The 14,029-nt window shown below is 40.7% G+C and overlaps 1 protein-coding gene across 4 annotated transcripts in view; it reads right to left on the reverse strand.

The window, feature by feature from the left end:
* The window catches only part of afg2a (AAA ATPase AFG2A), a 476,777-nt gene that overhangs the window by 395,010 nt on the left and 67,738 nt on the right, over positions 1–14,029 (reverse strand). For all 4 annotated transcript variants that reach the window (XM_078211250.1, XM_078211230.1, XM_078211259.1 and 1 more), the window contains one exon: positions 10,755–10,909. In XM_078211250.1, coding sequence (XP_078067376.1) covers positions 10,755–10,909 — 155 coding nt within the window. The remainder of the gene's footprint in view (positions 1–10,754; positions 10,910–14,029) is intronic.

Genomic DNA, 14,029 nt, shown 5'->3' on the forward strand with positions numbered 1-14,029 from the left:
ACGATAGGATGAGGGTGGAATTGGCTAATGTAGACTGGGCGAGCAGACTGGTAGGTAGGACAGCTGAGGAACAGTGGAGGATTTTTAAGGAGATTTTTTTAAGTACTCAGCAAAAATATATTCCGGTGATAAAGAAGGACTGTAAGAAAAAGGATAACCGGACGTGGATAACGAAGAAAATAAAGGAGAGTATTAAAATAAAATCAGATGCGTACAGAGTGGCCAAAAATAGTGGAGAATTAGTGGATTGGGAAAGCTTTAAAGAAAAACAAAGAACGACTAAGAAAGCGATTAAGAAAGGAAAGATAGATTATGAAACTAAACTAGCTCAAAATATAAAAAACGATAGTAAAAGTTTTTACAAGTATATAAAAAGGAATAGAGTGGCTAGAGTGAATGTTGGACCCTTGGAAGATGAGAGGGGGGATTTAATAGTGGAAAACGAGGAAATGGCTGAGACTTTAAACAAGTTCTTTGTGTCAGTCTTCACGCTGGAAGACACAAATAGTTTGCCGAATATTAGAGATCGAGAGTTGGTGGGAGGGGAGGTCCTTAATACAATTACTGTTACTAAGGAGGTGGTGCTTGGTAGACTAATAGGACTGAAGGTAGACAAGTCCCCGGGCCTGGATGGAATGCATCCCAGGGTACTGAAAGAAATGGCTGAGGTAATAGCAGATGCGTTAGTAGTAATTTATCAAAATTCGCTGGACTCTGGGGTAGTGCCGGCTGACTGGAAAACAGCTACTGTTACGCCGCTGTTTAAAAAAGGAAGTAGACAAAAGGCGGGTAACTACAGGCTGGTTAGCTTAACGTCCGTAGTTGGGAAGATGCTAGAGTCCATTATTAAAGAGGAAATAACAGAGCACCTCAATAAGAATGGTTCGATCAAGCAGACGCAGCATGGATTCATGAAGGGGAAGTCATGTTTGACAAATCTACTGGACTTTTATGAAGATGTCACTAGTGCGGTTGACAGAGGGGAACCGGTGGATGTGGTGTTTTTAGATTTCCAGAAGGCGTTCGATAAGGTGCCTCACAAAAGGTTGCTGCAGAAGATTGGGGTACACGGAGTTAGGGGTAAGGTGTTGGCGTGGATTGGGGATTGGCTATCTAACAGGAAGCAGAGAGTTGGGATAAATGGGTGCTTTTCTGGTTGGCAGTTGGTGACCAGTGGCGTGCCGCAGGGATCGGTGCTGGGGCCTCAATTGTTTACCATTTACATAGATGATCTGGAGGAGGGGACTGAATCTAGGGTATTCAAGTTTGCTGATGACACGAAGGTGAGTGGGAAAGCGAATTGCGTGGAGGACGCGGAAAGTCTGCAGAGAGATTTGGATAGGCTGAGCGAGTGGGCGAGGATCTGGCAGATGGAATATAACGTTAGCAAATGTGAGGCTATCCACTTTGGAAGAAATAATAGTAAATTGGAATATTATTTAAATGGAGAAAAATTACATTGTGCGACTGTGCAGAGGGACCTGGGGGTCCTTGTGCACGAATCGCAAAAACTCAGTCTGCAGGTGCAGCAGGTGATCAAGAAGGCGAATGGAATGTTGGCCTTTATCGCGAGGGGGATAGAATATAAAAGCAGGGAGGTCTTGCTGCAACTGTACAAGGCACTGGTGAGGCCGCAACTGGAGTACTGTGTGCAGTTTTGGTCCCCTTATTTGCGAAAAGATATATTGGCCTTGGAGGGAGTGCAGAGCAGGTTCACCAGGTTGATACCGGAGATGAGGGGTGTGGCTTATGAGGAGAGATTAAACAGATTGGGTCTGTACTCGTCGGAGTTTAGAAGGATGAGGGGTGATCTTATAGAGACATATAAGATAATGAAGGGGCTGGATAGGGTAAAGGTGGAGAGATTCTTTCCACTTAGAAGGGAAACCAGAACTAGAGGGCACAGCCTCAAAATAAGGGGGGGGGGGTGGTTCAGAACAGAGTTGAGGGGGAACTTCTTCTCTCAGAGGGTAGTGAATCTCTGGAATTCTCTGCCCATTGAAGTGGTGGAGGCTTCCTCGTTGAATATGTTTAAATCACGGGTAGATAGTTTTCTGATCGATAAGGGAATTAGGGGATATGGGGAGCAGGCGGGTAAGTGGAACTGATTCGCTTCAGATCAGCCATGATCTTGTTGAATGGCGGGGCAGGCTCGAAGGGCCAGATGGCCTACTCCTGCTCCTATTTCTTATGTTCTTATGTTCTTATATGCACTGCACCCAAATATTGGATGTGATGCAGGAATTTGTTTAATAACTTAACGAGCATACTTATTGATTCAGCTACATCCTATGCTTTAAGCGCCCAGTCACTTCCCCCATGTTTCACTCTGTCTTGCTAAGTATACTCTATCATATCAGTCCGCACATCCACCTAACTTACTGCAGCGCCCAGCCTTCACTTTCTTTTTATTCATTAATGCGATTTGAGTTTCACTGACTAGGCCAGTATTTATTGCCCATCCTTAATTGCCTCGAGGTGGTGATGCTGAGCTGCTTTCTTGAACCACTGCAGTCCATATGATGCAGGCACACCCGCAGTGCTGTTAGGAGGGGTTGTTCCAGGATTTTGACACAGCGATAGTGAAGATGATAAATTTCCAAGTCAGGATGGTGTGTGGCTTGGAGGGTAGTGTCCCCATTGGTCTACTGCCCTTGTCCTTCGAGATGGTAATGATCTTGTGCATTTCCCATTTATTCATCTACCATTGCCATTCACCCATGTCTTATGCAAGATGATCCATTTATTCCTTGGTTACCCTCATGTAAGCATTACATTCGTGAGGTAAATGTTTCAACTTAATTCACAGGTCTGTTTTTCTACCCCTTACAGGAGATGATGCAAAACACAAGAGGATGCAAGATGGTTTGGCAATAATAGTTCAGCTTGCTGATGCAGAGAAGGGAGCCCCGGAGGTAAGCAGCACGTTCTGTGTCTCTCCAAACCACTGGTAGCCAGGGAACTCACAAAATGGTGACAAAATTACAAATTTCTCTGACAGAGATATGCTGGCTTCATATTGTCAATGACTGAACTGGGAGAGGGCCAAGTGTGCCAATTGTCAAGACTGAGACTTTTCCGTAACTAAATCATATTCCTTTCTTTTGGCTTTCAGGGCCATCGTATGTACAGATAATGTTACAGGGCACCCATGATGACGATGCCGCATGGGAATTCACGCCATCTGATGACGTACTGTCACAGGATCTATAAGTAAACTTTCATTTCAATGGCTCCACAAATAGTTAACTTGATTTTTACCTGAACAGTAACATCACACCAGTGTGCATGGGCGGACACTAGTGGCAAGACAGCTATACAGAGTTGAGAGCGCAATCTTGTCCAAGCTCTGCTCAGCTGGACAAAGGTGTTGAACCACAGGTCCAAGGAGAATGCTAGAACAGCAACAGCAACTTAGCCAAATACGGACCAAAGTACCACATCTGCACATTTGTGGAGAGGATAGAGGGGTCCAACTCAATGGCAAGTGTTTGCTGGCCATAGAATTGCAAAACTGTTTACTGTGGAGAGAATGGCTGCCTTTGTGACTCGGCAGTGCAGGAGTGACCTGCTGTCTTAAACATGATGATGGATGCTGTATTTGTGGCTTTACAACATGCCACTGCTCTCCACCAAGGTGAGGTGAGAGTGACTGCCCTTGACATTAAGGCAGCATTTACCAAGTGTGACATCGAGGGACCCTAATAAAATAGAACCAATGAAAATCAAGGGGAAAACTCTCCATTGGTTAGAGTCATACCACACAAAAGATGATGGTTCTGATTGTTGGAGGCCAATCATCTCAATTCCAGGACATCACTACAGGAGTTCCTCAAGGTTATGTCTTTAGCTGCTTCAGTGACCTTCCTTTCAGAAATGGGTTGTTCACTGAGGACTGTACAATCTTCAGCACCATTTGCAACTCCTCAGATACCAAAGCAATCCATGCCCAAATGCAGCAAAACCTAAACAATATCCAGGTTTGGGCTGACAGATGGCAGGTAATATTCATGCCAAACAAGTGGCAGGCAGTAACCATCTCCAACAACAGAGAAATGACCATCTCTCCTTGACATTCATTACTGAATGTCCCACTAACACCACTATGGGAGTTAGTTACCATTGACCAGAAACTGAACTGGACTACCCAAATAAATACTGTGGCTGCAAGAGCAGGTCAGGGGCTAGAAATCCTGTGATAAGTAACTCACCTCTTGTCTCTCTAAAGCCTGTCCACCATCTTCAAGGCACAAATCAGGAGTGTGATGGAATACACTCCACTTGCCTGGATGAGTACAGCTCCAACAACACTCAAGAAGCACGACACCATGCAATACAAAGCAGTCTGCTTGATTGACACCATATCTACAAACATCTAGTCCCCCCACCACCAATGTACAGTGGCAGCAGTATGCACCATCTACAAGATGCACTGCAGGAACTCACCAAGACTCCTTCAACAGCACCTTTCAAAACCACAACTGTCTAGAAGGACAAGGGCAGTATTTGCATGTGAATACCACCATCTGGAAGTTCCCCCCCAAGCTACTCACCACTCTGACATGGAAATATATTGCCATTCCTTCACAGTCGCTGGGTCAAAATCCTGAAACTCCCTAATGAACAGCACTTGAGTGTACCTATGCCATTTGGATTGCAGCAGTGCAAGAAGGCTGCTCACTCCACCTTCTCGACAGTAATTAGGGATGGGCAATAAATGCTGGCCTAGCCAGTGATGTCTCCATCCCATTAATGAATAAAAACAAAACAAGCTGATCCTCAGCAGAGCAAGAGGAGTGATGCTGCACTGGCCTGGGAGAGGAATGATGATGAAAGGATACATGGAAGTGGGAACTCTACTCGGGTTACACCCACTTCTTAATCACTGCCCACTCTGCCACCCCAACCCTGAAAAACAATTGGCTTTAAGTGAACAGGAGTATGTTTCCTCTTTGGAGTTTCTTTCATCAACATCTGGCACTGCACAGAAATGATGGATAGCTCCTACTAAGAAATAGGTGCAACCATTTTAGCTCATTAATGAATTCCATCATGTTCTTGCAGTGGTGAGCCAGGACGAAGGTATAGCATTAAATCTCAAAGAATGGTATTCCTTTAACATGAAGCATAAAAGCATGTAAGTGATGGCCAACTTCATTGGCCCCCTCTCACAGTTCCTTCATTGTAGCTCAGTCAACTTTGCCAATGCTCTTTCAACAAAGCGATTTAGTGGCTCCTTGGCTTAAAGATCTGGGTCTTAATACTTTTCTGCCACTTCAAAACTCTACAGGAGCACAAATATAATAATCGTATTTTGTGAATACAAATTACAGTTAAAATATATCAGCAACCTGAAATTAAGCATCTGTTAATTTGATTACTTTGGAGGTACATGTGAATATGCACCTAATAAGATCACCAAGATGTTTTTTTTCCTGCTTGTTGCAAGATGCACAATATCAGCATTCACTTTATTGACTATAACTAGGTCAGAGGTCACTGAACTAGCTTTGCAAATTACCATGAAGAATCAAGTCATATGTTTGATTAATGCAAACATGCAACGTAACTTGATGCATTCAATATATAACAATGATATGGAAAAATAATGGCACATAAATAACACAAACTTTTATTAATGCACAAATCAATCAGAAATGTGTAGTAAGGAACAGATACCCCATGAATTATGAATTGCAACAGGTTGCTGGCCGCTGTTAGGTTTTCAAGAATTTGCTGCAGTTGCATATCAATTGCTCATTAAACTTTCTACAGAAAGGCAAGTCTTTTAATTAAGTACCCTTCTAATGACATGATATTTGTCAATGACCATCAACCAACCTCTCTGGCCCAGAAAATTAACAGTTAAATTTATGGAGTCCCATTCCATAAGAATTAGAAATAGGAGTAGGCCATTCAGTCCTTCAAGCCTGCTCTGCCATTTAATAAGACCATGGCTGATCTAACACTCATTAAATTCACTTTCTTGCCTTATCTCTGTAACAGTTAACCCTGCTGATCAAAAACCTCAGCCTGGAAAATTTTCAAGGACCCAGCCTCCACAGCTTTCTGGGGTAAAGAATTCCAAAAATTCACCACTCTTTGAAAGAAGAAATTCTTCCTCAAATATGTCGGAAATAAGCATCTCTTATTCCGCGACTATGCCCTCTGGTCCTACACTCTCTCACTTGTGGAAACATCCTCCCAACATTTATCCTAACACCCAAAGAATCTTATATGTTATAATCATATCACCTCTCATTCTTCTGAACTACAAAGAGTACTTTTAAACTCCAGCCCCCTTGAAATAAAAACATGCATTCCATTTGCCTTCTCTATTACCTTCTGCATCTGTATGTTAGCTTTCTGGGTTTCATGAACAAGGACCTCCAAAGTCCCTTCGTGCTAGAGCTTTCTGTCATCTCTTTGCATTTAAATAATAATTTGCCTTCTCATTTTCCCACAATGAATTCAATTTGCCAGATTTCTGCCCACTCACTTCACCTGTTAATATCTCTCTGTAAGGCATTTTTATCCTCCTTACAACCTGCCTTCTATACCACATTTGTATCATTGTCAAATTTGGTCACAGTACACTCTGTTCCTTCCTCCAAATCATTAATATATATTGTGAAGAACTGTGGTCCCAACACTGAATCCCTGTGGTACTCCACTGGTACTGTCCTCCCACCTAAGAAAGCTCTGTATCACTACTCGCTGCTTCCTGTTAGTTAGCCAATCCATTATCCATGCCAGAATGTTACCTCCAACATCACGAGCTCTTATTTTACATAGTAGTCTTTTGTGTGGCACCTTATCAGATGCCTTTTGAAAATCCAAAAGTAAAACATCAATTGGTTCTCCCCTATCTGATACCTCCTCATAGAACTCCTGCACATTTGTGAGACATGATTTCCTCTTCAGAAACTAAGCTGACTCTGCTTGATCAGATTATGACTTTCCAAATGCACTGCTATTCTCTCCTTTATAAATGATTCCAATATTTTTCTAATAACTGAAGTTAGACTAACTGGCTTGCATTTTGTCTCCTTCCCTTTTTGAACAAGAATACCGTATTGGCAGTTTTCCAATTCTTTGGCACAGATCCATAATCCAAGGATTTTTGGAAAATGACTACCAATGTATTCATCATTTCTGTAGCTACCTCCTTTAAGATCCTGGGCTGCAAACCATCAGGTCCAGGGGACTTGTCAACCTTGAACCCTACTTTGCCTAACACTAATTCTCTGGTGATGGTGACTGTATTTCATCTCTCCCCCATATTATTTTATTATTTCTGGGATGCATGTAGTTTCCTCTACAGTAAAGACTGATGCAAAATATCTATTTATTTTGTCGGCTGTTAATTAAAGGGAGATTTAAGAATCAAGTTTCAATATTTTGCTTTCTTACCTAACTTTTTTTGAAATGTTTTTCTTTCTCTCTGGATCCTGTCTTTATTTCCCTCTCTGCATTTCTCTTTCTGTATCTGATTTAACAATGAATTCATTCACTTTAATTCACCCTCCTTCACCCTTCCTCTATTTATTTCTCATTGGTTACGGAGTTACACTGTCCCTTTGTTCATCAAGGTACCACATCCCTTCACTGTGCTGTTATTAGTAATTTTGTGGGCAACTGTTTTAAAATCGCAAGAATAAGTTTAAAGGGCAACTGTCAGCACCCCCCTCCCCCCAGCAAAATATGGGCCAAAGATTTATACGACTTTTATTTTGAAATAGACAGTGAGCTGCACGAATTAGTCATAGCTGTGGAATAAAACTAGTTTCAAACAGACAATCATTCAGATCCTGTTTATACTACACATGCAGTTAATTTCCCTTCATTACAGGGGCTTGAAAAGAGAGTTGGAAAATCAATTATAGTTGAGCAGCACTGTAGTACAAACTTTGGCACTGGCATATACTTGGTCACATATTATAGTTCTATATGCAACCCTCTGAGCATCTGCACGATGTTTTGCACAGAGAGCAAATGTAACTCAGTGACACCCATTATACGATATATAACGCAGTATCAAGCATTTACCATCATGCCCAGCATATTACTCAATGTCAGCTATCTATTACCCTCTATATAAAAACTAGAGTTACTCAATTATCCTACAAATCAAGACCATATCTCTACTTTCCAACTGTCAGCATTGATTAAATGTAACTCTGTACCATCTGTACCTTGATTATGAAGCACAAACAAGATAGCTATTATCTTCTATATAATTTACTGCAGAATAATAACAATGTAAAACTCAAGCATGTCAAATATATTTGGCACTTTGAACACCAGACTAACCACAGGCATTCATTTCTTTCACTCATCAAGAGACAAGTTAACTTCCCCCATTCACACCAAAATCAATGATGAAATTTCATTCAAAAAAATATATCAATAAGTCTCTTTAATCGAGCATGTTTCAGACTGAATTTTAACAAAGGACAAAAAAAAAGTTCAAATAATAACTGCCGATTGACTCAAATATCCCACTGCATAAATCCAAATCAAAATGTAATTTCATTCATTGGACAGTAAGAAACATTACCAATCAGCTTGAGTAACCATCATAAAACAGACAAATCAGGTTAGCTAACATCCTGCAAAACCAACAATCCAAATTTCTCAAAAATGCTTGCAGTTTGTCTACAGGGACTTTATGATTTTTGATCCGGATGAGAATATAAAGAAGGGAACAGTTGGCTCAAACTATTGACCTTCCTTGAGACTTCAATTCTTGGCTTATATTTTATTGTCCTTTTTTGTGCCCTAAAATCTAGAAAGTTGCTTAATCTGAGACCTGATCTTCTGCCTTAGTTAAATGTTTCACCATCATCTTCCTCCCCTGCCCTTAGACCCAATACCTCTGCTGTTGCAAACTGCTACCCCATCTCCAACTTCCATTTTCTCTCCAAAGTCCTTAAAAGTGTTTTCCCTTCCCAAATCCCTGTCCACCTTTCCACCAGTCTTTTTGCACCTCACCAGTTAGCTTTCTGTCCCTGTCACAGTAATGAAATCACCCTCAAAGTCACAAATGGCATCCCCTGTGATTGCTATGTATTTTCCTTGTTTGTCTTCCAAGCAATTCTCAACACAGTTAATCGCACCACCTCTCTCCAAAGCCACTTGTCTGCTGTTCAACTGATTAGGACTGCTCTCATGATTCCATTCTTAACATATCCAATCTTAGGCAGAGCATCTCCAACAATGGTCCCTCTTCTGGCACCATCACCATTACCTCATGAGTTCCTGAAAGATCAATCATTGTCCTCCTTCTCATGGCATGATATGGGATCCGCTTCTACTTGTGCACAGCATTCCCACCAGCTATCTTCACCCATCAACTGGCATTGGGCTGTCTGACAGCATGTCCTGGTTGAGACTCCAGTTAAACATTGTGAAGACTGTAGTCTCAAAATCTGCACCCTCACCACCGATTTCATCACTTTCCCAAACTACCACCCAAAGTTGAAATAGACCCGTTTGGAGGGGTGAAATGCTTGGAGTCAGGTTGCGTACCTCAAGAAAGATATATTGCCCTTTGCAGAAGAGGAGCAATGCAGATTCACTAGAATAATACCAGAACTTAAACGGTTAAATTAGGAGGCCAGGTTGCATAAACTTGGCTTTTGTTCCCTTTAGTTTCGATAGTTAAGATCTAAACAAAGGTATTTCAAATAACAAAAGGATTCAATAGGCTAATACAGAACAGGATGAAGCAATTTGAAAATGAGAGCTAGGCCATTGATGGGTGGAATTAGGGAGCACTCTCCCTATGCAAAGCACGTGGAAATCTGGGACTCATTTCCCAAAAGCCTTTGGATACTCAGCGAATTTAAGTTTTGCAGACTGAGTTCAACAGGGGTTTGTTGGAGAAATATATCAAGAGGAAAGAAGCAAAGGCAAGTAAATGGGGTTGAGGCAATTAAGTCATGACCTAATGGCATGCCAGAACAGTCTCGAAGAATGGCCTACTCGTGTTCCGACTCATCACTCTCCTTCCCACATTCTCAATCCTTTCCCACCCCACCCCCATTTTTCCAACTCCTCCTGTCCTCTACAATATTCCTTCATTCCTCTACACTTCATCTTGCTTCCCAACATGCTCCTCTGCTGATGTAAGGGTGGTAAGATGTACTTGGAAATTAAAATACCCTTACGATATATTCTAACAATCAATAACTTACAATGTCAAATGGCTTCCATCCAAATAAAGACATTTTGAATTACAGGCTGCACTGGTACTCCCATTGATGCACTTAAACCATCATTTATTCAATGACCTAATCGGACACACATCAGCCAATTTAAGGTACAATGTTCTGCAGCATACTTTCCAAAAGGTCCAGCAAACCAAATTCCAGCTGCAACAGAACAGGAATCAATACTGAGCAAAAGCAAAAAAAAAGAATGGCATTGAAATTCCCTAAAAATTTAAGCAGAACACTTTCAAGTGTCGACTTGGAATAAATGAAACATAGCAAATAACTTACCTTCCAATAAACGATTGACATAAAACTACAGCCTTTTCTGGAAATCACAAGACTAACAACGCTTTCCTCCCTTCTATTTTGAAAGCACTGATATTGAAAATCATATGTTCCTCCTACAATAACATGTAACTTTCCTCCCAAAGTAAGCATCTGTTTCTTCCTTGGCATGTAAACCTGGAAGTTGAAAGTTGCATTTTGCAACATAAGAACAAATATGAACATTATTTTGCTGTTTTAGTAATAACTTACTTTTGGCACATCAATAGTCACCTCCCTCATGGCACTAGGCCTGACATCATTCATCGCTTGCAGGAAATCATTAAAAGTTATCTTCACTGACTCAGCCACCTCACTGTCTGAAGGATTGGCGCATTCTTCAAGTGCCCGACGCAGAGCATGCAAACCTGTCAGAAAGAAAAATAATTTTACGGGTCACCCATTTTGTCTGGGATTCGCTGAACATTATATTTTACCTCGCAAAGTAGTCTTAAGTTAATTCTAAACCACTGTCACAATATTGCTCAAACTTTGCAAAATATTTTAAAAATGCACTAAAAAAATCTTGTGTTTCAGTGATATCTACTTCAAATTATTACAAAGTGCAATTATATTCAATGTAAACACTTAAGTAATTAATGCACAACATATCAAGACAATGCAATTCACCAACTCTTTATTCAAGTAGGAAGTTCATGTTAATTTTGAAAACAATAGAATGTAGTGGTAGTTCATAGGTGTGTATCTGTGATTCAAACTGAAGTTAGCAGTCTGATATTAAGCAGTTCAGCTGAACACAGAGTGGGCATTTCCCTTCAGTAAGGAAGCAAAAGACAGCTGGGTAACACAGCGGCTTAGATACAGGTCTTATATTTCTGTGACTTTGGCTCAAATCCAACCAGACTGATGAGATGAACGTCTGCTTTGTCTGATTGTAAGGATCTGATATTCAGTAAGTTTAAGATAGTCTCAATCCAGTTCCTCGTATGCATGGACCTAAACACAAAACTGTCACTAACTGACAATAAACTCAGGCAGGTGAAAGCATACTGCAAGTAGGAAAATGAAAACATACCACACATAATTTTTTCAAAATTTTGCTCGATGTCTTCCTTCTTTCTTAGTCCACTCTACTCTTCCCTCTCTTTATTTCACTTTCTGTATCGATTTGACATTGATTTCACCCACTCTAATTGATCTTCCTTCTCAGTCTTTTGTTTATTTGGCAATCCTTAAATCTCATTGGTTGAGCAGATACACTGTTGACCCCAGGCTCAGTAAGGACCCAGGTGCCATGTTGCCCTCTCCAATCCACTGTCAGCCTACACTTCCAGAAACTTTCAGGATTTATGAGCTGAAGAGAGCCGGCTCAAGTCTATCTATCTGGACACATCACAAGATACCCTACTTCAGGGAATTCAAAATGATTTTTAAGAACAAAGTTTAGTGGGCACACGGGGCAGTAGGTAATTCTTTCCACACTAAGCCTTGCAAAATTAAGCATTTCTTTTACCTTTTGACTGAGAGGCTCCTACTTACTGAGTTTGGGCCACATCTAGCCACTTTCTAGCAGGTAAGGACCCACAGCAAGAATAATACCCCTAATTCAGCATTAACTGATAAACTCACTAAAAGATGTTGCAAAGTTGGCTAGTTTGGGAAAACAAAATTATTTCAGTGCTGCACAAAAGGCATTCTTCAACATTGCAACAGATAGAGGGAGCTTTACACTGCACCCAAGCCAAATCAGACACGCGAGTGAGTGCTTGATGCCAGCCTACAGTTGAACTGTCCAGTATTAACAATCTTCTTGGACAAGTGCAAAAGGTCATCTCATATTTCTCCCAAGTAGCACAACCTATTTTAAAATTTTAGGGCTATATTTTCTTAATGGAAATAAACACTGTTTTTCAGCAAGGAAATTGTTACTCTGAAATCAACAAAGTTAAAAATACAGTTTTTAGTTTTTAAAAAAAATAATGTTAATATGCATCTCCTACTTTGATAGTTTTGCCCCCAATACTATTAAGCACACTTACTGACTATCTGATGTATTACCATATACTCATGATTATAACTCATGGCCATTGACGCTTCTCCGGAAAAACCCTTCATGCAGCAGTTTCTGACATAATATGGTTTAATTTTTGTAACATTTTCATTACTTACATTCTGATCACTGGTGCTACCCCTCCATAAAACAGATAATTAATTAACCAGGTTGTTGATAAAGAATTTAACTGAATAAATCTAGGGCATAAACTGGTAATATTTCACCCTTTTGCGACTTTAAAGTTTTAAATCTGAATCCTCAGTTCTTTCTTATTTTAAAGCATTCTCCGCACTATCATGCCCTTCTTCCGTTATTATGTCTGCCACTATCCTGATTAGAAGGAAAAGGTTGCCCTCCAGCAACTATTAGCCATGCTTAATCCTGCCACATTGTTTCAGCAGGGATCATTGGAAAACAAATCAGGAGTGGAAACCCTGGCTGATTTTCCCCCGATGCTAAAGCTAAGAGTGGGAGTTCAAATGTTGCACAGGCCAGAGTAAGATAAGCAAATACAACATCAAAACAAGCCAGGAACGTTACCTGGTATCCCACTTGCTCCATATGGCCCAGTCACACATTATTCAGTAACTGAGACTTTGGAACAGCTAGCGCAATAACATTAATGATGAGATTTTCAAATTGCATTATTGAGAAAGAAATTTGTTTCTCACTTTTCGTTTACATTTTTGCTGGAAAACAGGTTACAGGGTAGAACAAGACTTACTACATCATCACATTCTATATTAAATATTAGTTCTGTAGATTAATTGGCTTGTCAAAGTTCAACCCTTGCTATCTGTTTTTCCTTTAACAGAAACTAAAAATATTGAAACTGAAAAGGTGTGTGGCTCAGTTTCAGTAACTCTATTTGTATGGCTGCCCCACACAACTGCAGCACTATTATTCTCATGTGACATTTTCATTACACAGTAACATTAACATGTTCCTTTTCCATTCAACTGAAATATCAGAAATAGTAAAAGCAATTTTTTTCAACATTTCCAACAACAGACCTTGCATAGTAATGGGCCAGCGACGTTAAAACTGAAAACCTTGGGACACAAGAACAGAAAGAAATAGGAGCACGAATAAACCAGACAGCCCCTTGAGCCTTCTCCACCATTCAGTGTAATCATGGCTGCACTTCTGTCTCAACTGCACTTTCCCCTCCCCTGCTCTCCATATTCCTCGATTCCTCAAGACCCCAAAAATCCAGCCTTAAATATATTCAATAATGATGTATTCACAACCCTCTGGAGGTAAAGAATTCACATCAAACCTCATTATCCGGTCACAACACAATTAAATGCAGATTGAAGATCCCTTCATGCTGCCCAAGTGCATGAAGAGCACCCACTACTGAACCAATGTGATATTTTCCTGCTGAAAGGTTATCAAGGACATTGGGATGAATTTTCCTGGGCTAATGATAATGGGCTTGGAGTTGAAGGGTGGAGGAGGGGGGGGGGGGGGG

This window comes from Mustelus asterias, chromosome 1 (assembly GCF_964213995.1).
Source record: "Mustelus asterias chromosome 1, sMusAst1.hap1.1, whole genome shotgun sequence".
Lineage (NCBI taxonomy): Eukaryota > Metazoa > Chordata > Chondrichthyes > Carcharhiniformes > Triakidae > Mustelus > Mustelus asterias.